General features: G+C 41.4%; 1 protein-coding gene across 1 annotated transcript in view; it reads left to right on the top strand.

The window, feature by feature from the left end:
• Window positions 1-707: 707 nt before the first annotated feature.
• The window catches only part of GATA4 (GATA binding protein 4), a 75,575-nt gene continuing 49,029 nt past the window's right edge, over window positions 708-27,253 (top strand). The window contains exons 1-2 of the mRNA XM_043986121.1: window positions 708-850; window positions 4,884-6,091. Coding sequence (XP_043842056.1) covers window positions 5,437-6,091 — 655 coding nt within the window. The 5' untranslated portion in view covers window positions 708-850; window positions 4,884-5,436. The remainder of the gene's footprint in view (window positions 851-4,883; window positions 6,092-27,253) is intronic.

The raw sequence follows: 27,253 nt of genomic DNA, 5'->3' as shown, positions 1-27,253 counted from the left end.
AGAGAGAGAGAGAAATTGCGGGGGGGGGGGGGGGAAGCTTTGGTCCTCGGCGAACCTATCAGCCCCGGGATTGTCTCCCCTCCCTTTCCTCCTCCCAGTCCAGCCTTCTTCGAGTCTCTCCACCCTGCTAGGAAGAAAGAAAAAAGTTTTTCCAAGGCCCCTCCGACGTTAGACACATTCATTCCTCCCTTAATCCCATCTTCATTCACGATCAGTAGGAAGCCTGGGAATATATAGCTGCCCTCAGAAACTATTCAATTGGTAAAGATCCACAGACGCGCAACCCCGAGAGTCAACAGCCCCTCCCCTTCCCCCCCCCCAATCCCAGCAGGCTGAATAGGAGAAGCCAAGGGACAGGGACTATATTTGAAGAGAATGAAGGTGAGGATAGTAAGCATAATCAACACTAATAATGACCGTCTTGGCGTTGAGTGTAAGCCCCGTTGGTCCCAGGCACATATTTGAGTTTCCCTCGGAGATCCCCCAACTGGACTTTGCCTGCTGTGTGTATTTTTTAAACAGCCTCACAGTCCGGCGCCAGCTGACTGTGCAACCGATACTAGGCACCTCCCGCCCCCTCCCGCCACGTGACGAGACCAAACCAGTCACAATCTGAGAAGCAGGGAGAGGGGGAGTGAGGAGAGGCGGAGAAGTGAAGGCGTCGGAAGCCCTGGGCTAGGTACTCTGAAGAAGCCTGCAGGCTGACAGCTAGAACCCTCCATCCCCCAGACTTCCAGGCCTCCCACTGTCTTGGGCTCTCACCGCGAGCCACGAGAAGACCCAGGCTCTCAGCTCTCCAAAAGCAGCCAAGGGGTGCGTCAACCAAGAAGAAAGATCTCACCCTTCACAGGTCGGTAGAGTTTTCCTAATCTTCTTCCGCGCCCCTCCCCCCCACACACCTTTTTTTCCTTCAAAAAGCTAAAGTTTAGTCATAACGAGTTTTCGCTGTGGGTAGAATGAGACTCGAAAGGTAGAAATGCACACTTGTCTAAGTCACTTGCTATTCTCCTCCAGTCTCTCCTCCCGCCTCGGTAAATCCCCCCTCCCAAAGTGCCTTCTAAACCAACCAGAGTTTGTCGAATGTTATTTGCGTTTTCAATTCGAAATTTGAGAAATAAAGGGAGCAATTCTGGAGGGATATTTAAGGTCCCTTTGTGCGTATTTCAATGCATAAAACGCCCCCCATCCAGGGCTCAGATTCCCACTTCCATATTTGCCCTACTCAGCAACAACCCCTGACCGACGCCCAAACAGACGTGTAGAGAGAGCACACATATGAATTTGGTTGATAAATGCACACGTAGACATATGCAGACGTGTGCACCCTTTGGCTATGTAAGCTACCTCCTTACAGAAGCGCACCCCGTCGACTCCAACATATGCAGAGCGATACGCTCACATCCTCACCATAATGAACGATCACACACAAATGGGTGCCTTTGCCCTAGTGTGCTAACAGAAATTCTAACTGATATTGGTGGAGTGGGGATATCTCTGTAGCCCCAGATTTGACAGGATGCCGGTGGACGCTTCTAGTCCCCTGGTCTTCCCCACTTCCACACCACCCTACTTGACAGTTAAGATAATATGAGACATGCAAAAAACCCAAAAGAACAAAAAACAAAACAAAACAAAACCAAGCACCCCACTTCTCTGCATAAAACTACGCTTGGGCGAAACTGAAGGAGAACTAGAGGTGGTAGATAAGAGGAATTTTCACGCACATTCGCCCCCACTCACCTCCACTCTCCGCTCCTGTGGTTATCTGCTCTTATCCCTGACGTTATCTCCCTTGGCTTTGGGCGGGAGATTCACTCTGGTAGGGAGCTGGAGTGAAGCAAAAAAGGGCTGTGTGTGGGTTCCTTTGGCTGGGCGCTAGGGGAGTGAGCAAGGGAAGAGAAACAAGCTTCTTCACGCTGAATATCTGACGTGTTCCTACAGAAAGGACTGACTTGGGTAGTGGTGGCGGGTTTTTGAGGGGGAGAGGGCACGTATGACAGGTGGAATTACAGGGACAGCACAATCTTCGAATCTCAGGGCTGTTTGCTCTCGTGTGTATTTGTGTAGCTGGAAGCAGCTGTTTGTGTAAGCCTGAGTATGTGTGCATATGCCTTTGTGCCCTTATGGCAAGAGTAAAGTCATTTCTTGGAGAGAAAAGGGAAGACGAGGAAAGGAGAGCGTCAATGAGAAAGACCCAGGGTGCTTGCTTTTTTGAGTAAGTACTAGAGATAGTGTGAAATAAAGTGATCACTGGTGTAACTTTGGGCAAAATCACAACCGCTCTGGGCCTCAGTTTCTACATCTTAAAACTAAGAGGGTTGAATTCAGGGGTTCTAAATTTGAGGACCGTGAACTTTTTTGAGAACAGATTTTGATAACTATTTCAAGGTAATTGATTGCCTTTGTCATCCTTTGTATTTCATTTTATGTATTTAAAATTATTATCAGGAGAAACATCTGTAAGTTTCACCAGACTGCCAAAGGATCCATGATGAAAAAAAAAGCTTAAAAGCTCCTGGACAAAATTACCTTTAGGGTTCCTTTCAATTCTAAATTTCTTATCCTTTAGCCCATGGGGGGGGGAGGGGAAGATGATAGAAGAAATCTTTTAAGTGCTAGAGAAAGAAAGTTTATTTTTTCCTGAATTTGGGGAAAATGATTGCTTCAGGGAATCAGAAAACAGGAGAGAAGAAAGCTGGCACCAGCACCATTCTTCCTGCTTCCTGGACCAGACGATGTTCACACAACCTAGCTTCAGGCACTCTTATGCTGATTTCGCCTTTCTTTTTCTTACCCCCCTCAACCCTCCCCCCCCCCCCCATTTAGAGAGAAATATTTATTTGTTTGCTTTTAAAACAAATATTCCTCTCTAAATGATCTGACGGGATAAAATGCAAACTGATTCCGACTTTCCCTAGGCAATGGTTGAAAAACCCGTAGGTGTGGTTCCCCTCCTTGTTCTTACTGTTCCAGTAATCCTCCTTTATGAAGCCATGTAAGAATAGTTACATAGGAAAGGTAAAGACAAAGACCTGGGTCAGTTTATTGAATTATTTATAGGTCTTCCATAAATAACATTCACATCTCGGTGTATAGATAAATTGTGTTAAAAGACAATGGAGGAAAAGGCCTTTGCTTTTCTACTCATGATCTGAAAATTAATCTCTTAAAACCATAATTTCTTTTAATATTGTTTATCATGAATGGAATGTTTCAAGAGAATCGCCCGAATAATTGAGGTCTTTTATTTAAAATTTAATGAGTGGATGAGAATCTCACAGGATGAGAGAGTAGAGGGAGAAACCGCCCATACAGAAAGGATCACGGATGCAACGAAACAGCCAAGTGCCGGAAGGTCCATCTGCCCTCAAGTTTATTCCCAGAGGTCATTTATTTCCCTTCTTCGTTTTTTTTCCTTCATTTTCAAAAGGGGGTAATGGTGTGTGTGTGTGTGTGTGTGTGTGAAGACCCCAGATCAAATTCTTAGTACCTATCTTCTCAACCAAACTTCTTATACTTTGACACCCAAGAGACAGTTTGCAAAACACTAATGAATTGAAAGACTGCTTTGAAGGAAAGCCATAAACAATCCAGACCAAGTGCCAGTAAGTTGCTAGAGCTACTCCATTTTCCCTAAATCGCAAGAGTTATCTTTGCAAGCAGCTTTTACAAAGCATTAGGGTTTCCATGTCACAGATTCTATTGCCATATCTTAGAGTAAACTAATGATTATTTAAGTAGCACTTTATATCCGACGCAATCAATGTACACGCTTCCTAGGATATCTTTAATCATGTTCCTACTAGTTCATATTTTTAGGAAATCTATTATTGTACTTAAGATGATAATTTTTGTTTGTTTGTTTCTATCCCCAGAGCCTAGCACTGTATTTGTTCGCTGATTGAAAATAAATGAGGCTTTATGGAGATTGTTCTATTATTTGTTTGTGGAATTAAAATAGTATCTGTATAATCTTGGACAAGTCAAATTAACCACTCTGGGCCCCAGTTTCATTATCTCTGAAGTCTGTTACAGCTATAAAATTCTACATTAGTTGATATAATACAACAAACAAATTAGTGTTGTAAGATTAAGTACTCCTCTGTGTGGTCTTTTACAACCAAGAGAATTAACTGCACTTTGGAAATTAATAATTCTAATCCTAGATCGTTCGGGCCCGTCTAGTTCAAGTTCGGACCACAAACCTAGTTAGCGTTAGCACCACACATCTCTCAGGAATTTAGTTTCACAAATGCCTCTGTGCCCCGTCCCAAAGCTATCATGGAGCCTTTTCTTAATGTACAAGGGGAAAAAAAAGTTTTACCAGGGCTGGCTGAGGCCTGGGGCTGGGGAAGTGACACAACGGGTACTCCCGAAGTCTGGGAGCCCAGGGACTGTAGTCTGGCCCCCCTCTCAACTAGACTCTTAGAAGCCGAAAACACAGGAAGCTTACCTTAGCAGTTTTAGAGTGGGGCAAGAATAAAAATCAGAAAAAGAAGTGCCTTTAAATAGAAATATCAAATAATGGAGTAAAACCTAAAATTGTGAAGTCCAATCCTTTCTCCATCAGCCAGTGAAAAAATGAAGTCCTCAGATCAGACTGTGGCTCGCGCCTGACCCCAAAGATGTCCCTTTGGATGCTGAATCGGCGAGGTCCGGGGGTGGGGATGGGGGGTTGGAGCTGGGCACCATAACTAGACAAAAGTCGCCGCTCCCGCGTCTCCGGGATGCCGGGGCTTGGACTTGAGACTGAGAAATTGGGGGGTTTAAAAATTATTATTCTTTCTATCTTTCTGTATTGCTTCGGAGGCCGGAGGAGGAGGGGAAGGATAGTGCGCAAAGATGATGATTTCCCCCTTGCTTGTTTCTCCCTCTGTTATTAGGGGAATCCTGTTGGCGGCAGCGGTGAGAACACCTAGAGACAGCCCAGGCATCTGCATCGGACACGAGTTGGGCAGAGGGTTGCCGCCGGCCCCGCCCAAGGCGGGAGTGCTGCACTCTTTAAGGTCAGAAGACCAGAGGCTCCAAAGACCCTCACCCAACTCAACAGACTCAACAGAAAGAATCGATCTACACTCCTCCCCTACTCTCACTTTCTTCTCCCTTGGGTCCCCCCCCCCCCAGCAGAAAGCTCTACTAGCCGCAAACCAGGAAAATCTTGAAGGCACCTTCCTCATCCTCAGTCCCTCCTGGTCAGTTTGTGACAAATCTTCAATTTGCTATTGAATTCATAAACGAAGGCACTCTAGTCCTAAACTGGATTTAAATTTCGTTCTAATATCATAAAAATATTTTTTGTTGTTTTTTGAACTTTGACCACCGTAGCTTTTTTAAAACATCGTCTTCCCCTACTCTGTGGGTTCTTTTTTGAGGGGAGATTTGACTCTCAGAGGAAAAAAGAGGACTTGGACAGGGGAGGGCTTAGACGTCACCGAAATGTACCAGAGCCTGGCCATGGCTAACCACGGTCCCCCTCCCGGGGCTTACGAGACCGGAGGGCCTGGAGCCTTCATGCATGGAGCCGGGGCCGCCTCCTCCCCAGTCTACGTGCCCACTCCCCGAGTGCCGTCTTCCATGTTGAGCTTGTCTTACCTGCAAGGCGGCGGATCAGGGGCGGCCGGATCCGGACCGGGAGGGAGCAGTTCTAGTAGCAGCGCAGGGGCTGCCCCGTCGGGGAGCGGGACCGCTGCACAGCAGGGCAGTCCGGCTTGGAGCCAGCCTGGGCCCGAGGGCTCTGCTTACACGCCTCCACCCATGTCGCCCCGCTTCTCCTTCCCAGGAGCCACTGGCTCGTTGGCAGCCGCTGCAGCAGCAGCCGCAGCCCGGGAGGCAGCCGCCTACGGCACCGGTGGGGCTGGAAGCGCAGCTGGCCTCGGAGGCCGCGAGCAGTATGGGCGGCCCAGCTTCGGGGGCTCTTATTCTAGCCCCTACCCCGCCGCCGCCGCAGCAGCCGCTGCAGCCTACATGACAGCTGCAGACATGGGAGCATCTTGGGCTGCAGCCGCAGCAGCTTCTGCAGGGTCTTATGACGGACCAGGACTGCACAGTTTGCCCGGCCGGGCCAACCCAGCTACAAGACACCCCAATCTAGGTAAGTGAAAAGTGGTGGCGCCGTCAGCATTCTGGCCCTAAAGTTTCCACTGTACCCATTCTGTGGATTAGAGATTTAAGAAACCAGGGCTCATCTCTCTCCCAGTTGAAAGGGAGAACTAGAATGGATCTAAAAATTGGTGTCCAATTTTCATCTTGCTGAGAAGGAAATTAAGGCCCTCTAGAGAGATTAGAATCTGATTCCACTCTGGGATCAACGCCCTCAGGGAATCCAATCCCTCATTCTACAAGGGTTTGAGAGGCATGGGGAGAGGGGTAATGTCCACTACCTGGGTTTGCCAAAAACTGACCCTGACCCGGAATCGAAGGGCCACTTGGTATCTAAGGACTATAAAGGAGAGCTGGAGAAGGAAGCTTCTTTTCTTGGGATGGGGAGGAAAGTTTTCTGCAACTGTTTTGATTTTTTCGGTAAGGGAAAGTTGGGGTTTTACCTTTGGGGGAGGAATGGCTGCCTGGACTCCATGAGTGTCATACATGAAAAAGGGACACTTGAATATGTCACCTCCACATTCCCTTACCTCGGAATCCTATAGAGCACATTTCATCTTCCCTAAGTGACTAAATATAAGGAAGGGGATGAATGGGAAGAGATTCTTGGGGTATTATGAAAATGTATCTGAGGCATGGTTAAAAAATTATTATTATTATTATTTTAAAGAGGACAGGACTTGCAGTAGAAAGACCCTCTCCTTTGATCTAGACCGATATTATATCTTGACCCACCCAGTTCAGCTTCCCCACCCCCAGCCCAGTGACACTGGACAAGTTGCTTAATTTCACTGAGTATGCTTCCACCTTCAGCAAAATGGGGCTATTACATGTCATATAAAACTTTATTAAGCGCCTACTAAGCGCCAACCCTGTGCTAATAGTATCTATATGGCTAAGGAGTATAAATTGGGCTGAGCATCTCCAAGGTAACTCGCCAACCCAGAGAGCTTTAGGAAGGAATAAAGGACTGGAATGAAGCACTCTTTAAGAGAAGTAAATGGGACGGCGAAGGGGAAGTTCTTTCTATCCAAGATGCTGGGAGTGGCAGACTTAGAGGGGCCAAAAGATTAATGCTTCTCACCTAGCAAAATTACCACCCGTCCAGAGAGGTGTAGAAGCTTTTCTTTTGATTGAAACACAGCTCCTGGACCACGGGTCGTGAAGGTAGTATGGGAACCTGGACTCTGTTGAGATTATTTTACTTGTGCCTCAACACTCCCCGACGCCGGCTACTGATTATATAACTGGTACAGCCTTCCTGGCCTTTCTTTCTATTGTTCTTGCCTCGCAGACTGGACTCCCTTGGAAACTTTGGCGCGGGCGGGCCTGGCGGACGTCCTTCTCCGCCATTTGGTAAGGGGCGGGGAGGGAAGATTGGCCAAGTTGCCTGGCACGTCTGTGTGGCAGCTCCTTTTCCTGCCCTCGAATTAACACGGTCTTGTGGGGAAAACGCCCTCGGATAGAAGGGAAATCAGTTTAAGAACCCTATGCTAAAATCACAGCCCTGAGGGCGTTAAACTTTTGGATGCAGTCAGGGATAGGGGATGTCGTAGGATTCAACCGCTGAGCTCATGCTAATTACTGTGACCTGGGGAAAGGCCTGCCCTCCTTCTTTACCTTAGTTTACCCTAGTGGTGCTGGAGTATATCTGTGGTGTCAAATAGAAACGGGAGCCACTAAACTGTACATAAAGATCCTTGCAGACCACACATAGACTTAAAAACCATACATTAACCTTGTGTTCTATTGTATTTTTATTTATTTTGTTAAATATTTCCTACTTGCATTTTGGGAGTGTTGGATACCTCTAGAGTAGATGATAAGGGGCTGCATTACCTGCTGTGCCATCAACAACGTTCACATTTCCCACCACCGTTTACCCTCCACCTGCAGTCCAAATAGCCCACGGAAAAAGTAGTAGCCGCGTTCTGCAGATGAAGAAAGCAAAGCGCTCTGAGGTACAGAGACACTCCAATTATACGGCTAGGATACAGGAGTTAAGATTAGAACCCAGGTTTTGAGGAGTTGGAAGCTCTTTCGACGGTGCTCCACCTCTGGTTAAGACACTCTGGGACGTTCCTAGGGTTCGTTTTAGTCGGTTGTTTTAAGGCGGGGGGAGGGGGGGGCGGTAATAGTAGTGGTGGTGGCTGAACGAACAATAAGTAAATGGTTGGGTGCTGTATTTCAATCTGGAAAACAAAAGAAACGCGCCTGAAGTTAATTTATTTGGTGAATCGCCTTCTGCAGAGAATCTAGTATCTGACAGATTGCCTTTTGCTTTGCAGGTTAAAAAAGCGGGGATGGATCCTTTCAAAATGGAGGTGTCGATGAGAATTGGTATTTGAGACACACTCCCCTCCAGGCATTTATATGTAGACTAAGATTTGTTTCGGGGATATTGTTTCTTCGACGACTGGGGTTGAATTGACCATTTAGTAAGGGAAATCCTTTCAGTTTCTCTCTTGCTCTACCCCAACTTTCACTGTCGCTTTTTAGTGCACGAAACTACAGAATGAAGTTGTGCTAATTGCCTGGGGGCTCCCTTGTAAATTGCAACTCTCTTACTTTGGTTGTGATTAGGATAGAGAACGGGTCCTGGCCTGGAAAAGGGCTATAGGAACTCAAGTTCAAGTGAAATTGGCCAAAACCTGGGCTCTGGCGGTGGCATTGGAGGTTCTGCTGAAGAGGAAGGCTCAAGATCAGATCTTCTGGTTTAGGGGGAAGCAGGGACTTTGAGACTCGCATTCCCAGCCTGTCAACTAAACAAGATTTGGGGTACGGTTCTTCTGGTCCAGAGTGAGAGGAAAAAAATCTTTTCGTACTTCTCCCTCAAAGCTTTATCTGGGGAAATGGATTATTTCGGTAGTGTCGGTAAATCCGCAGGCTCGGTAAATGGAGGAAAATGTATAGTTTCTGGTCTGCTGTGGTGGCTGGGCTGAAGCCCTCCCTTCTGTATTCTACTGTCCTCAGTGTGAGAAGGCCAAATTCCTCCCTCCTCTGCCACTTCCTCCTTACCCACCCTGTGGGCAGCTGTAGGACTTCCGGCAGATTGGCCTTGAAGTAGGTAGGGTTTGAAACCTCCTGTCGGCCTCTTTTGACAAATGGATAGCTACAGCTGTGTAGTTTCTACTCGAAACCGTTTCTGTTCCTCTTCGGTATGTACAATCTTACCTTGAATTCGAATACCTCCAAAATGGAAAGGAATCCCACCTCCAGCACTCCTTTAGTATTTAGTTAGTATCAAACCCACACACCCAGGAATTAGAACGCCAGCAACGGATGAGGAAACTCTAAACTGTGACACTAGGATAGGGCTACTGAGATCTACAAAGTGTCCAGAAAGCGCCCAAGGGTCTAGCCTGTGACCAAAAACTGTTCACCAGCTGTGTGCAGGTCCATATTACTCTGAAGTAACATTTCCCAGTATTTGCTATTGGAAATGATTATCCATCCTTGGAGATTTTCTCTTGATATGTGGAATGTGTCATATTTTCAGGCTTACATAGGGTACTCTTTACATAAGTACATGCTTTAGGAATGCCCAGCATCATCATTTAAGTGCAGTGTCCTGAACTGGTACCCCTGTTTTGAAAAGCAAATAAGGATTAGTTTTTTTCTTCTTTTTTCTTTTCTTTCTTTTTTAAAAGCACAAGTGTTGGGGGCAGCTAGATGGCGCAGTGGATAGAGCACCGGCCCTGGAGTCAGGAGTACCTGAGTTCAAATCCGACCTTAGACACTTAACACTTACCAGCTGTGTGACCCTGGGCAAGTCACTTAACCCCAACTGCCTCACTAAAACAAAAACAAAACAAAACAAAACAAAAAAACAAAAAAAAATAAAAGCACGAGTGTTATCTTCTTTTGTGTTTGGTGAAATGCACAGTTCCCCGAACACATCAAGGGCTTACTAGATGTTTGTTGAATTGAAAGCCCTAGCCATTGTCTTTCAGATCATGAAAATTGTTGGAATCTCAATGTCATGAAATAAAACATGTAAGCCCTGTGCAAATAAGTTGGAATAGACACCTTCAGTGTTATTGGGACATTATTTAATATTTGTGACTGGCTGCCTCCCATTATTATTTATCTTTTCAGATGCATGTTCTATCTTCTTATTGAATTATAAACTGGAAAGCAAGAATTTAACTCTTGGTATCTATCTCCAACCTAATTTGAGTGCCTTGCAAATATTGAGTACTCAGTAAACGATTGATGATAAATGTCTCAAGATAAAAAATAGATTTTAAGGACTTTGGATTTCATCAGTTATGTTGTTCCAGTATAAAACCACATTTTGTTTTAAAGAACCTGTTACCTTTACACAATAGTGACTGTGATTTAAGTTGATTTGACAGTGAAGTTTATTTTTCTACATGTAATTATAATCAGTGACAGTGGCTACCTAGCCAGTTCAAGGTCTGCCTTTGGGACTCTGGGCAAGTCATGGAACCTCTCAGACTGTAAATCACAATTGAGTTGCCTACCTTCATTGGTGGAGGGAGTTTCCATACAGTGATGAATTACAACACCAAAACAACAACAAAACAAACTTTTGGCCTCCTGATCATAGCGTTAAATGTGAAAAGGAAAAACAAACAAAAGATTTTGACAAAGCAACAGATGTTACTATCATCATCACCAACCTATTGTTATTTACACTTTAAAAGTTTACAAAGTTATGTGTATGTATATACATATATATACTCATTTGATCTTTAGCTTCAACCTGCCTACACTTTGAATGCGAGATGAGACATTTTTTAATACACACATGATGGGGAATAAGTTGTACACCACCACACATAATCAACATATATGCCAGTGTAGCTGTGTGTGAGATTAAAATCTGATCTAAATTTTTTAAAAATTAAATTCAGCAGAGATAATTATATAATTATTCATGATATTTAGCCTGGAAAAGAGACTATGGCAGGCAAGCATGGGGGAAGGGTTGTGAGAATGAAAGAGGAGAAAGCTGTCTCTGCCTTCATATATATATATTTTTTTCTTTTTTTTGCAGGGCAATGGGGGTTAAGTGACTTGCCCAGGGTCACACAGCTAGTAAGTGTCAAGTGTCTGAGGCCAGATTTGAACTCAGGTACTCCTGAATCCAGGGCTGGTGCTCTATCCATTGTGCCACCCAGCCACCCCCTGTCTTCAGATATTTAAAGAGCTCTTATATGGGGAAATAACTAAACAGATTTTATGTAATCCCAGAAAGCAAAATTGGGATCAGGAAGTGAAAGTTTTAGGAAAGCTTATTTTAACTTATTAGTCTTGCCCATCCATTTAACTTGTTGCCTCACAAGGTCCTCAGAAGAATTCTGAGTACTAACTGGCTTGATTGACATCTGTGAAAGACAGGAAATCTTCATTGGAAGTTAGGTTGAATTAAAATGACCTTATATAAGTTTATAATTCTATGCTATGAATTTGCTATAGGAAACTATTCAGTTAACTTATAATAGATGTGTAAAAAACACCTTTTAGGTGTTTTATAAAAATATATTTTTATAAAATTTCATGGGAAAGTAAAAATGGGATTTTAATATTTCAAAATGTAGAGAATTTTATCAGATTTGGTGGGGATGGTTAAAATAAATTGTGACACTACTAGCAATAATCCGTTGTGCAATGTAAGTATTCCAATGAAATAATAAAACTCCTTTGCATATAGGAAAACATAACAATCAACCCTCCAAGGATCCCAAAGTGTCATAGAAATATTTAAAGTATCAGTTAAATTGATTATATGTTAAGGTATATTTGTATAATTAGTTAGACCCTGTCTTAATTAGGCAGTTAGGTGGCAGTCATGAAAACCTTAGTTCAAATGCAGCCTTTGACACTTAAACTAGCTGTGTGACCCTGGGCCAGTCCACTTAACCTCTGTTTTCCTCAACTATAAAATGGGGATGATAATAATAGCACCTACCTCCCAGAGTTGTGGTGAAGATCAAATGAGATATTTGTAAACCATTTGACACATAATAGGTATATAATAAATAAATAATCATTTCCTTCCTTCCTTAATCATCTGAGAGAAGCCTTGTTTAACTAACAAAATGCTTTTCCATATTGGTCATTTATCCATCATAGAATAAATCTCTCAAATGTCATAGAACCATAGTACTTTAGAGCTGGAAAGGACCTTAAAGCTTATCTGATCCAACTTCCTCACTTTACAGATGAATAAAGGCCCAGAGAGTAACGGCCATTTGCAGCTTTGCACAGCTTGTTAAGGGAGTTACCGATCATACCAGAAGCCTATTGGGTGGGATAGCCTTATTCCTGCAGATCAGCCAAAAGCCTCCGTCTTTCCTTAATTCCTTTCTTAGAATGGCTATCACTCAGCCTAGGCTCAAATCAATCCCATCTCCCAGAACCTTTCTTTGATTGCTCTCATTCTAAGGTGATTTTTCCCACTTTGGAGAATTCATAGGCCTGACTTACTTTATTAGGAGGGTAGTAATTACCTGGAAAATGGCATGAGAACAACTGAGTGGCTTGCTTGGTTACAGCAGGATTTGTCCTTATGTCATTTGTAGCTTATTTAATTACAAGTTATTTTGCTTAATGGTTCAAGGCATCAATGTTCATTTATTTTGAAATATTGAAGGATAGTACTACCTTCCTCAGTTTGGTGCATTGTGATAGCTCTAAAGGATATAATTTCCACATATAGCTATTTTAAACTTTAATATATAATGATAATCCCATGTGTTTTTTTCTAAAGCCTTTTTTAAACTTTTAAAAAATTCTATAGGCAAATGTACTGAGGGAAAAAACACTTCCTGTATATGAACCAGCTCTCTGGGAACTTTTTTTCTTTTGGGGGGTGGGGGGTGGGAGCTGAGCCATACATAACCCTTTTTCATATCCTTTAGTTATCTTAAACTTTTGGATTCTCTGCCTAGTGTTTCTTAGTAAAGGAGAACTGGTCTAGAAGATTAATTGTCTATTACTTGGCTTTGGAAGTTTTTGTTTATCCATCAGTGGATTCTTTTATTTACCAGAGGTTTAAACTTTTAATCTATCAGATCCTGGACTCTATCAATCCTTATTTTGATCTGAAGGTAAAATTTGAAAATAACAATGTTATTAATTTACATGGTTTTATTGATTTAATCTTTTCAAGGTATGTTTTTGTTGTAAGTACAATGATTTTGCTTTCTCTTGGAAGTAGGGCAAAGCTCACAAGCCCTTTTCAGTCTTTTCTACCCAGGCCAGCTTCTATTATTTTCATGGAACACAAGGGACATGATGGGGAAATTGACATACCTGCTCACCACAGTTAAAAACCATTGCACTTTTGCTAATTGAAACCTTTGCAAATGATTCACCCAAGCCAATGGCACAAAAGGGATTAAAAGGTATTTTCTGACCTTCATTAATATGAATTACACTGAGGGAACCCAAAAGACAGAGAGAATAGTTTAAAAGATGAGTATAAAAATGCCCAAAGGCTTCTCCAGTTATGTGGTTGTGGTGGAACGGACTATGGGGAGAGGTTGCTAAGAGCTAAACAAACTAAAAAAACTGGCAGTTCTCTTTTCCTGAACTCACATGGGAGCCAGAGATCAGGAGATGGTAGCATAGAGAAGGAAAAGTTGTAGGAGGATACCCCCAAAGGAGCAATGAAGGCTTCCAGTAAAGAGCAGGGACAGAGGGAATAGAACAACAGGGGACTTCGTTCATGGTCTTCATGACATCATCAGATAACATGGTTCTGCAGTGTTAGAAGCATAAAGTGACCCTAGAGATGTTAGTGTGTGCTGAGTGCCTAGTGCTTTGGGAGGATTCAGAGATACATAACATTCTGAAGGAGCTTGATATTAAGGTATATTCTTTCTAGGAAAAGGTCACTAATAAGGACAGAAAAGTGTCCCACATGTGTGTCCAGGACTCTAAGTAATATAGACAGGAAAGACTAACAATTCTCCAAAGTGGGAAAAATCACCCTCAGGCTGGGAATAATCAAAGGAAGCTTCTGGGAGATGGGATTGATTTGATCTGGGTCCTAAAGAGAGATAGTCTTTAGATAAGAGACGTAAAGGGAAGAAGAACAGCAGGGGAGCAGGGAAAGGGGAGATCATGCCCATTATGTTGTAATTTCCTCCTGCAAGGGGAGAAATTATGGTCATCTTGAAAATAGGGGGCCTATCGTCCTTTCCTAATCTTCAATCTCTAGTCATTGACCTGGGATTGTTCTCTCCTCAAACTCGAATACTCTTTATTGTTCTAATGTAAGCAGTTTATAAGCAGAAGCAGCATGCTGGAGTGATAAAAGACATTTATTCTGCATTCTTTGTTGGGGGGGGGAGGGGAGAGGAACAATCTTTTTTTTTTTTCTGTGTATTTGGGGGGATTAAAATACACTTTCTTTTTGGTTATGTTTAGTCTTAGCTAAAGGTAACAAGCTCAAATGCAATGCACACTGACTTTCTTTCCATAGAATAGAATGTATTAAAGAACTCCAGAAACCATATCTGCCAGAGTGTCTTGAATATTCTATGATGCTCTGGCCACTTAATAGATGCCTGATAATAATTATCATGACTTGGTAGGAGACAGCAAGGCTTGTTTAGTGAATAGAATGATGGACTTGGAGTTGGGAAAGACCTACCTTCAAGTCATTTAATCTCTCTGAGTCTCAATGTCTTCATTTTTAAAGTGGAGGAGATAAAGTATGTAAAGTCTTTACTAGGATTAAATATAAAATTCTTTGTTTGGCATTCAAAGCCCTTTATAACACCCCTCACCCCCAGTCTTTCCAGTCTTCTTATATCTCGACCACTCCCATACTTGGCAATCCAGTGATCCAGTGACACTGACCTCCATGCTCTTTTTGGAACAAAACTCTCCGATCCTCAGCTCCAGCCATTTTCACTGGCTTTCATACCTGGAATTCTCTCCCTCATTTCCTGTTTCTTGCTTTCTCTGGCTTCCTTCAGGACCCAGATAAAATCACACCCTCTAAAGGAAGCTGTTCCCCATCCCTCTTTACTATTCATGGCTTCCCTATTTTAATTATCCCTAATTAATCCCGTCCGGGTCTGTATGTTTATGGTTGTTTCCAAGTTGTCTCCCCATTGGACAGTGAACTCCTTAGGAAAAGGAACTATTTTTTGCCTTTCATTGTATCCCCAACATTTAGCATAATGCCTGGCACATAGTAGGCACTTAAATTCCTGTTGACTGACTGTAAGTTTTAGGGTGCTGTGTATCAATTATACTCAGGGGGTTGACCTACAAGGTTTTTGAGGTTCCTTCTAGCTTTAACATTCACTTCTATTATTAAGCCCTTTTCTCAATCTTCATTCTCTTCTGCCTCTCTTCAGGTCTTTGACACACACTCTTGATCACTCTTCTCTTCCTTGGTACCCTCTACTCTCTAGGTTTTGGGGACACCCCTTCTTCTTGGTTTTCCTCCTATGTATCTGACTGCTCTTTCTCAGTCTCCTTTACTGGATCTTCATCCAGATCATGCCCTCTAACTGTATGTGTCTCACAGGATTCTGTCCTGGGCCCCCTTTTGCTTCTATACTGTACTATACTGGTGATGTCATCAGCTCCCATGGATTTAATGAGCAATCTCTGTGCTTAATGATTCTCAGATCTACTTATCCTGCCCTAATGCTGAGGTTCAGTCTTTTATTTCTAACTGCTTTTCAGACATCTTGAACTGAATGTCCAAGAAAACAGCTAAAGCTCAGTATGTCCAAAGCCAAATTCATTATCTTTTTCATTAATCACTCTTCTCCCAACTTTCCTGTTACTGTTGAGAGAAATACCAGTCTTCCCACCTGTCATTCTGCTGTCATTCTGGATTCCTCACCATCTCTCACCTCATATCCAATCTGTGGTCAAGGCCTGTTAATTTCACCTTTGCAACATCTCTCCTTTATTCCCCCTTCTCTCTGACACTGTCACCACTCTGGTGTAGTGCCTCATCACCTCATGCCTAGAGACTGTTTCAACAGCCTGCTGGTTCTGCCTGCCTCGGCTCTCTCCACTCCATTCCATCCTCCATTCTGCTACCAAAGTGATTTTCCTAAAGCATGGGACTGGCCATGTCTCCTCCCTACTCAATAAACTCTAGTAGCTCCTTATTGCCTCCATGATCAAACACAAAATACTCTGGCGATGAAAGCCCTTCATCACCTACTACCCTCTTATTTTTCCAGTCTTCTTACTCTTTTTTTTTTTTTAGTGAGGCAATTGGGGTTAAGTGACTTGCCCAAGGTCACACAGCTAGTAAGTGTTAAGTGTCTGAGGCCAGATTTCAACTCAGGTACTCCTGATTTCAGGGCCAGTGCTCTATCCACTGCGCCACCTAGCTGCCCCCAGTCTTCTTATTCTTATACCTTACTTTCCAACAAATATTCTTCAATTCAGTGACACTGGCTTTGATATTCCCTGAATAAGACATTATCTTTCTGCTCCCAGGATTTCCCCTAGCTATCCTTTATGCCTTGAATGCTCACCATTCTCATCTTCACAGACAAGTTTCCTTGGCTTCTTTTAACTCCCAATTAAATCTCATTTTCTGGAGGAAGTCTTTCTCAACCCCTGTGGATTCTAGTGCCTTCCCTCTTTTAATTATTTCCTATCTATCCTTTATATAGCATGTCTGTGAATATTTATTTGCTTGTTGTTTCCCATATTAGATTGTGAGCTCCTTGTCTTTTGCCTCTTTTTGTATCCCTAGCACTTGGCACCATGCCTGGCATATAGTAGGTACTTAATAAATGTTTATTGACTATTACATATCTGTGGGACAGATTATTCATTCCATCCACAGAAGGTATGATTGCTAAGTTATTATATAAAGTCATTTAATGAGATAGTCCCCATTAAAATAACTCCCCATGGGATGTCCATCAGTTGGGAAATGGCTGAACAAGTTGTGGTATATGAATGTAATGGAATTCTCTTGTACTATAAGAAATGAGGAGTAGGTAGATTTCAGAAAAAGATTTAGAAAAAGACTAGAAAGACCTATGTGAAATGAGTAGAACCAGGAGAACATCATACATAGTAACAGCAACATTGTGCAGTGATCAACTATGAATGACTTACCTTTTTTTTTCCCTCAGCAATACAATGGTGCAAAACAGTCCCAAAGGACTCATGATAGAAAATGCTATCCATATCCAGAGAAAGAACTGGTAGAATCTCAATGCGGATAGAAGCATAATATTTTCACTTTTCTTTTGGTGTTTTTTCCCCCCTTTTGGTCTGTTTCTTCTTTCACAACATCACTAATATGGAAATGTTTTTACATGATTGCACATATAATCTATGTCAAATTGCTTACTATTTTAGGAAAGAGGGAGAGGAAGAAGGGAGAAAAATTTGGAACCTAAAAAAATTTTTTTAAATGAATGTTAAAATGTAATTGCAAAAAATTAAATGCTATTTAAAATATGAAATAATTCTCCAGTACCACAGTTTGGGAACCACAGACCTAGAAAAGGTACAGAAAGATAAAAAGATGCACACTGACCATAATGATGGATCTATGAGTACCAGAAAGGACCACGGCAAGATTCCTTGTTGGGGTTTTGTGTTTTGTTTTGTTTGTTTTTTGTTGTTGTTGTTTGTTTTTTGGTGAGGCAATTGGGGTTAAGCGACTTGCCCAGGGTCACACAGCTAGTAAGTGTCAAGTGCCTGAGGCTGGATTTGAACTGAGGTCCTCCTGACTCCAGGGCCAGTGCTCTATCCACTGTGCCACCTAGCTGCTTCAGGTTTGTTTGTTTTTAAGAGTAAAACCCAGACTCCACATGTCTCCTGGGCATTTCCTCAACCGTAGGGTGGGGTAATATTATGGAACTTATGGAAGAAGATAGTATAATTGACCATTATGACTGTCATTTCTTTTTTCCTTTGCTTTGACCCTGACCCAAGCAGTTCCAAATGAGCTGAAGTGAGAAACAGGTGAATTTGGGGATTAAAGGGAAGTCACTAGAAACATTTGTTATGTTCCTGTGGCCACTCTGATATTGTATGGGATTTTTTATAAAAACACCTTATGTGGCAAAAAACTAAAATTTAATTAATTGCAAAGGGTCCCAGAGAGTTTGCTTTTATTGCTTAGTCAAAGTAGGCTACACCCCAGGACAGATAGTCTCATCTGGTCTTTTTTTTTTTATGTTTAATTTTTCTCAATTACATGTAAAGATATTTTTGAGGTCCAAATTTTTCTCCCACCTTCTCTTCCTTCCCCCCTCATGAGGCCAGCAAGCAATTTGATATAGGTTATACATTACTACCATGTTAAACATATTTCCACATTAATCAGAACAAAAGAAAAAAACACAAGAAAGAATAAACAAGAACAATAAAGAAAGCAACAGGGGGCAGCTAGATGGCGCAGTGGTTAAGCACCGGCCCTGGATTCAGGAGTACCTGAGTTCAAATCCGGCCTCAGACACTTGACACTTACTAGCTGTGTGACCGTGGGCAAGTCACTTTACCCCCGTTGCCTGCAAAAAAAAAAAAAAAAAAGCAACAACAAAAGTGAAAATAGTATGCTTCAGCCTGCATTCTGACTCCATAGTTTTTTTTTCTGAATCCCATCTGGTCTTGAATACTGAAGTCTATTTGACAATGTGACTGAAGGAGTGGACATGGATAAGAGAGTGTAAAGTTCCAACCTGGTAAGGAAGTTGCAGCCAAGATGATGTCATTCATGCATTTAGAATAAAGATAATGTAGGCAAAGCTTATTAAAGTTTTAATATCTAAGGATTTTCCATATTTTCCTCCTCAATATACCTTGTCTTGTTTGTTGTTGGCATCTAAGTAGAACATAAATAGAACACCTGCCATCGAACACAGCCTCAGAAACTTAACTAGCTTTGGGATCTTAATCAGGAAACTGCCTGCTTCAGTTTCCTCATCTATAGAATGGGAATAATAATAGCACCTATTTCTCAGGGTTGTTGAGAAGATAAAATGATAATACTTGTAAAACCATTTGCAAATCGTAAAGTGTTTTATTCATTTGTTTGTTTATTCATTCATTCATTCATTCATCTCCTACTCTTTTTGTTCCTTTCATTATGCATTTTGATCCTTTTGGCTACAGTTTAGAGCCCAAACTTTTGGAGTTGCTGACCACAAAATTATGGCTCATCTTGACTTATATTAAGGTGAATCCCTTTGCTACCTCCTTAGCCATGGCTTGTGGGAACATCATCATTCATCAGAATCCAGGTGCTTCACAAATAAACAAATTTTGTTAATACAAAGACAATCTGTCTATGGACAACATAATCTGATCCTTTAAAAGAATCTTTCTCATTGCCCCCAAAACAAACAGAAGTATCTTTCTGTTTATAATATGCTTGTAATATTATAATGCTTGTTATATCAACTAAATGTTCTTCTATTGAAGGTTTCAATACATTCTATCCTTTGGAAGGTGAGAGAAAGGATAAGGATTATGATTTTCCTTCAAGATAAACACTATACCACTAGTATGAACAAAGTAAAGGAGGACATCAAAATAGTTCATCAGTGAAGGCTTTTTTCCTGTTGTTTCTGGCAGTTGACCCTTTCGTTGTATCTTTTATAACATAGATAGGATTTTAAAAAATACTATGTAATCAAATTAAGCCAGAATGTTCAGCTTCTTATCTGAAAGAAGGGAATTTAGCTTTCTGGTGCTCAGCACTGTAGGGGAGTGAGAATCACCTTGACATTGTTTTAAAAAAATGAACTCTTTTTTCATGTCCTTATAGACAAATTACTACATACATTACGGAAATAAAGTTATTTTAAAGGCATCTCTGCAAGTGAGATGGAGGTTTTAGCCACTGTTTCTTTTATATTGGATAGGATCTCAACATTCTTTACTTGAGAAAATGAAAAGAGATGTGGGGGAGCCATGAAGCCTCCTGATCTCAGGTCCAATTTTGGTATTTGAATTAAATTCAATTCAAGCACTATTTATTTATTGATCATACACTGTGTGCATAGTCCAGTGCTAGAGGCTCATTGCATTCTCAAAATGTATTCAGTTCTTAAATATTTTCATCTTTTTTTTCTCTTTTCCTGTTCTTTTTTTCCCATGCTACCCTCCATTCTACCTCTACAAATTCAGTCAGACTTTATCACCCCTATTCAAAACTGATCGATAGCAACTGGTGAGCAGGTTAATTATAATCGCAAAATAAACGCTGAAGTCTCAAAGTTCACCCACTTTTTCAGTGTTTCAAAACTCCAGAGGGGACAATGCCAAGAGACACTCATTGATCCATTCAGGGCAGGTGTGGGAGTTTGAACCAGGGGCATACAATCTGATGTGATTCAAGACTGCTCAATTTGGTTCCTTATCTGTAGCTTTTCCTATCTTATAATGTCTGTCATTTCAGATAAAAAGTCCAATCAATTGAGTTTGAAAAAATGGCAAGTTACATTTTCTTCTGATAAAAGTTTTGTAGTTGTTGTTTTATCGGATTGGGTTGGAATTGTATGTGTTTCTGTCAAGCGCTGAATTGACCTTTTCAGATATTTTATCAGTTTATTAGAGAGAAAAATTCTTTTTCTTCCTAGAGAAGAGTGACCTGACTTCCAGGCTCATAAATCAAGCCAAGTACAAGAGTCAGTAATACAGGTTATCCCCCAAAATGAATGAGGCAGTATGGGAACAGAAAAAACAAATGGCTCCTGTCGTAGATAGAGCGGAGACTCAAATTGCACTGGAAAATGCTATGATTTTATATAAAGTATAAGGTTTTTTTCAATTGTATTTTCCTGGTTTAAAAAAAATTAAATTCAACTGCATTTATTAAGTACTTACTATGTATGTGTCAAGAACAGTGCTAAATGCTGGTAAGAAAAAGACAAGAATGAAATCAAATGGTCCCTGCCCTCAAAAACCTTACATTTCACAAGGGCTGGATGGGGAAAGGGGAATCCATCATATACAGATAATAAAAATCTACCCAAAAGAGATTTTGAAGGTGTAGAGGAGTGCCCTAACAATTTTGTGATCCCAAACGGGGAAATATGGAATCTGCAAAGACCTCAAGTAGGAGATGGCCCTTCACCAGACCCTTGAAGGGAGCTAGGAATTGTAGAAGGTGTGCATTGCAGGCATAGGGGACAGTGTATTCATGTAAAGGCACAGGAGGCAAGAGATGGAAAGAGCCACACAAAGTAAGTTTTCATTGAAAACAATGGAGTAGGGGCAGCTAGGTGGCACAGTGGATAGGGCACCGGCCCTGGATTCAGGAGGACTTGAGTTCAAATTCGGCCTCAGACACTTGATACTTACTAGCTGTGTGACCCTGGGCAAGTCACTTAACCCTCATTGCCCTGAAAAAAAAAAGAATGAAAGAAAAGAAAACAATGGAGTATTTCAGTAACTAAGCAATCCTTTATATAAGTTTAGTACCCTGTCCCCACCCACACTTCAACCTAGGACTTAGTTTGAGAAAGATCTGAAATCTTAAATTTTTCATATATCATCCAATAGAGCTGGAGGACACCTTAGGATTTGTCTCATCTAGAGATTCTATCTTGGAACCTTTTTGTAAGTCTGATGGAGCCTATGAATCCCTTAGAATAATATTTTTTTTTTAATTCATAATAGAAATTCTATTGCTAAAGGTTAGTAAAAGGAAGTAATTTTCCCCCATCCAAGTTCTTGGACCCACTGTGGCCTCCATGTACATAAGGTTAAGAAGCCCTGCTTTCTTCACAATCATTGGGAAATGCTCATTGAAAGCTGGGAGAGCTGAATCAACATTAGTACAATGCTCATTTTTCAGATTGAAAACCTGGGTCCAGTTTGCCATGGGCAAGTCCTTTTTTCAACAAAAGTTCCCTCACATATAAAGTAAGGACTTTGAAGAAATGATCTCTAAGATTCATACCAATTCAAACCTCCTATGATTCCATTAAATAACAGAATCATATAATTTTCAGTTGTTCATCTAAAGCCATTAGAAATAGTTTAAATCTCTGTTCCCTCTCCTCAATTAAAAAAAAAAAACAGCTTGGAATGGTTTTGTTGGTGGTCCTCATCTGATAATGAATAAGATGTTTCAGATAAGGAATTCACTTTGGCAAGATTATCCGAAATAGAATAATCAGTCTACCCTTGTTTTCTGACACATGTAGCCAAAGACACCTGAGATTAAGTAACGGTTGATAATAATAACGATGATTATAGTTATCATAAATATAATACTAATAGGTAAGATTTGTATATCCCTTTAAGGTTTGCAAAGTACTTTACATATATTCTCTCATCTGGCCTCGGTCCATTCCTATCTAGTCACCAAGCCAGGATGAGTATGGAATATGTTGGTGTGACGTGTAGATTTATATCTTTATTAAAATTTCATTATAACATGGGTGTAAGGGCTATAGTGATCACACAAAAGAACATTAGAGGGGGCAGCTAGGCGGCACAGTGGATAAAGCACTGGCCCTGGATTCAGGAGGACCCGAGTTCAAATCTAGCCTCAGACACTTGACACTAGCTGTGTGAACTTGGGCAAGTCACTTAACCCTCATTTCCCGCCCCCCCCAAAAAAAAAGAGCGTTAGATTTGGACTTGAATTGGGTACCAGTTCTACCCCTCACTACATGTGTGAGTCATTTAATCTTTCATCTGGAAAATAAGGAGGTTATATTAGGTGACTTCTGAAGGTCTCTTCCAACTCCAAATTCTATGAATAATAGAATCATAGACTCAGTCCAATTGTCTCATTTAAAGACAGGAAACAGTGATCTGCTTTTTGCTATGCATGTGACCTTGGCCAAATCACTTAACCACTGTGGGATTCTGTTCCCTCATCTGAGGATGTTGGGTTTGGATTAAACAACCTAAGTTTCCTTCTAGTTCTAAGTCTATGAGCTAATGAGGCCCAGAGCTTTGCCCAAAGTAACAAAGAAGTCCTAGCAAGTTAGTAGGACTCAAGTCCTGTAACTCCAAAGCCAGTACTTTTCCTAGCACCATTGGGCTACTAAGTAATTTACCCAAGACATACAATTAATATATGGAAAATGTATTATTTATTCCTATGTTATATAAGGGAAATGGGGGGGGGGAATGAGAGATCTATGAGACATAGAGAACTCTCCATGAGAAAACTGGTTCAAATCAGGGGGGTTTGAGGGATGAATAGTTGAGTGACTTGCTTAGGGGCACTAAGTATGTGTCTGAGGCTGGATTGGAATTCAGGTCATCCTGACTCCAAAACCAGTTGCCTATCCTTGTGCCATCTAATTTGACTTTTAAAATCTGTTATGATAGTAGTTCTAGCGGTGAGATGGTTGGGGAACAAGGGACAAGGAAGAGCAGAGCATTTCATGATTTGCTAGGGCTACTATTTTACTGGTTTTCTGTGCAGTTAATAAATAAAGGGTATGAGAAAGTCTGGTGCCCATCTTTTACCTTTTTTGATAAGGTATTTTGGCCAGTCCAGAGTGAGCTAAATCAAGAATATAAGCTATATAATAGGCGTGCTTTCAGAAACAAGCAATTTCCAGGGGCTGACTTACTTAGCATGGCTGGTCTGTTCTTTGTGCAAAGGGTTTGTCATTCTTGTTATTGCTCCTATTTTAGTTGGCCTCCACCCCAGTTTTTGTATGGAAATGGCAAGGTACCTGTCATTAACACTGCTGCACGGTGGGAGCAACCCTGGGACCTTGTCATAATCCTTCCTCAGTCAGTCAGTTAACAAGCATTTGTTAAGCACTGTGTGCCAGGTACTCTGCTATGTTCTAGGTCTACAAAGTAAGGGGGAAAGCAGGCATATACATACATTCCACGGGGCTTGGGCAGGAGTGGAGGTGGTGGGGGGGGGAGGAATGTCCCAATTCAAGTAGGTAGAAGGTAATGAATCTTCAAAGGAAAGCACTAGCAACTCAGGGGACTAGGAAAGGGCCTCCTGTAGAAAGAAGGTGAGGGAAATCAGAAAACTTGGAGGCAGAGGTGAGGAGGGAGACCATTTTAGCTATAGGGGGTAAAGGCACCAAGATGGGAGATGGGATATAATGGGAAGAACAGCATGTAGACTAGTGAATTGCAGAGTTTATGGAGGTGAATAAAGTAGCAGAAGCCTGAACATGTAGTTGTGAAGAGTTTTAAATGCCAAACTAGCATAAATGGCAGCCACTGGAGTTTAGTGACTGAGGGGTAAGGGGAAGGTGACATATTAAGACCTGGCACAGATAGTTCCCTTCCTAGTTAGACCTAAGTTCAAATACTACCTCTGACATATATTGACTGTGTGCATGTGGGCAATTTATTTAACTACTTACAGTTTATTTAACTACAGCACTCTAAAATTATAAATCACAGAGGACATGTGAGTTTGCATTGGTAGAGGTAGTCTCTTCAACTGCCAGTTCCCCAGATAGCACTGAAATCACAGATTCAGTCCCTAGTCCCTTTTCTGCTTTTCAAAGATAAAGAAACTAAAGTCAATAAACTTTTATTAAGCACTCACTAAATTCTAGGCACTGTTTAAACCCTAAGCCCACCTCCACCTGCACAATAGACAAAAGACCATTCCTGCCTTCAAGGAGTTTACGATCTAATGGGAAAAGGCAGCACCCAAAAGCTAGAGGGCTAAGGTACTGGTTGGAGAAGTTAGAGGTGTCCTTAGAGTAGTACAACAAGTGAAAAATGAAGAGATGACCCTGCTGAGCTCCCTCCTCACATGTAGGTTAGGAAATTCATGGCTTTGCCCTCCTATCAGAGAGGCAGAAGGTAGTGAATGGGTATCAAGTATCAAGGCTGATGAATCTAACAGAGGTTTTCCCAGTAATGAGCTTCCAGGGCATGTCAATGGAAAAGTCAATCAGAGAAGTCCCAAAGTAGTGCTGCCAGGTAAGAAATGAGAAATAAACTTATATTAAAGCTGGAAGAGATTTTAGAGATTTTCTCATACAAATCTCCAATTTTTCAGATAAGGAAACCAAGATTAAGAGAGACTAAGAGAATGCTAAAAAATAATGAGGATGATTCTGCAAACATTCACTAACTGTACCTTCTGCAAGATGAAAGGTAATATGGCATAGGAGTTATGGTCCGAATTCAAGAAGCTAGCTATATGACCCTAGATAAGTCACTTGCATTCTCGGTGACCCCAGGAAATTTTCTAAGGATATAAAATAATTATTGATCTGAATGGGGTGGGGAGGGATGGTGTCTCTCTGTTGGAGATTAAATCAAACAAATGGACAAAAGAAAATGTTCATGGGTGAAGAGAGTTAAAACCATTCCTACCCCCACAAGGCTTACCTACCACCAGAATAATATAAGGAATAGTAAATAATTAATTTCGCATGGCTCTTTATGATTTCAAAGGTATATTTGGGGCAGCTAGATGGCGCAGTGGATAGAGCACCGGCCCTGGAGTCAGGAGTACCTGAGTTCAAATCCGGCCTCAGACACTTAACACACTTATTAGCTGTGTGACCCTGGGCAAGTCACTTAACCCCAATTGCCTCACTAAAAAAAAAAAAAAAAGGTATATTTGAGGGAGGAATATGGAACAGCCAGTGAAAAGTGAAAAAGTGTCTGGAGGTGGAGAGTCAAATACCCCTTCTTACCTTTTCAATCTTCTATTACTTAACTTCCCCCCATATCCTCTGAGATGCAGTTACACTGGCTTTCTTGCTGTTCCTCCCACACCACACTCTAGCTCCTACTCTGAGCATTTTCTCTGGTTGTTCCCCATTCATGGGATGCTCTCCCTCATCTCTGCTGCCTGCCTGTCTTCTCTGGCTTCTTTCAGGTCCCAGATAAAATCCCCCCTTCTGCAAGAAATCTTTCCCATTTTTCCTTAATCTTGGTGTCTTCCCTCTGATACCATCCCCAACTGACCCTGTATATACCTTGTTTGTATACAATTATTTGAATATTATCTTCCCCATTCGACTTTGAGTTATTTGGGCAGGGATTAGTTTTGTTGTTGTTGTTACCTTCTTTGCATGTCCAGTGGCTTACCACAGTGTTGGACACAGGTCAAATGCTTGATACATGCTAGTAGACACTGATTAGAATAGGTGGAGGTATGCAAGGTATAAGAAGACCAAACAGGTAGGGAGGGGCTAGGCTATAAAATACTTTAAAAAACAAAATGCATTTTATATTTGATCCTGGAAATTACTATAGAGAGCCACTGAGGTTTATAAGAGTAGGGAAAGTGACACTGTGGAATGAATCAACCTTGGAGGTAAAAGGTTCTTCTATTCTTACTTCTCAACAAGGATTAAGACCGAGGTACACTGACTCCCAGCCAACTTTGTTTGTTGTCCCTCCAAGTCACCAACACCACTGGGGTGTTAGTGGAATTCAGATAAAATCTGAAATCTGTGTGATAGAATATTACCGTGCTATAAGAAAGGACAGGCAGGATGATTCCAGAAAGGCCTAGAAAGACTTGTATGAACTGATGTATAGTGAGGTGAGCAGAACCAGAAAAATGTTGTGCACAGAGACAGCCATATTGTTTGATGAAGAGCTGTTGAATGACTTAACTATTCTCAGCAATACAATGATCCAAGACAATCCCAAAAGACTAACCATGAATCATACTCTCCACCTCCAAAGAAAGAAATGATATTGATTGAACACAGACTGAAGCATGCTATTTTTCATTTTATTTCTTTCATTTTATTCTTTTATTTGAATTTTCTTGTACAAAATTACTAATATGGAAATGTTTTACATAATTGCACATATATCCCATTACTTGCCCCCCTTAGGGTGTCGGAAGGTGAGGGAGGGAGTTTAGAGCTCAAGACTTTAAATTTTTAAAAACATATATATATATATATATATAAATATATTTAAGAAAGTGACATTGTCAGGCCTGTGCTTTAGGAAAATCAGTTTGGTAGCTGAATACAGAATGGATTAGAATGGGGAGAGACCTGCGGCAGGGGCACCAGCCAGAAGATTATTACAATAATCCAGGTATGAAGTGATGAGGGGTTACACCAGGGTGGTGGCTATGTGAGTGGAGAGAAGAGGAGATTTATAAGACATTGTGAAGGTAAAATGGCTAAGTGGTAACAGATTTCAAGATTTCATTTCCCCTGCTTTTCCCATTCTCCACCTCTATCTTTATTTAAGAGTTGCTTTTGCAAAAGATGGAGTTTTTGTTGTTTTGGGGTCG

This window comes from Dromiciops gliroides, chromosome 2 (genome assembly GCF_019393635.1).
Source record: "Dromiciops gliroides isolate mDroGli1 chromosome 2, mDroGli1.pri, whole genome shotgun sequence".
In the NCBI taxonomy this organism is placed as follows: Eukaryota; Metazoa; Chordata; class Mammalia; order Microbiotheria; family Microbiotheriidae; genus Dromiciops; species Dromiciops gliroides.
This window is presented reverse-complemented; position numbering and strand designations above follow the sequence as displayed.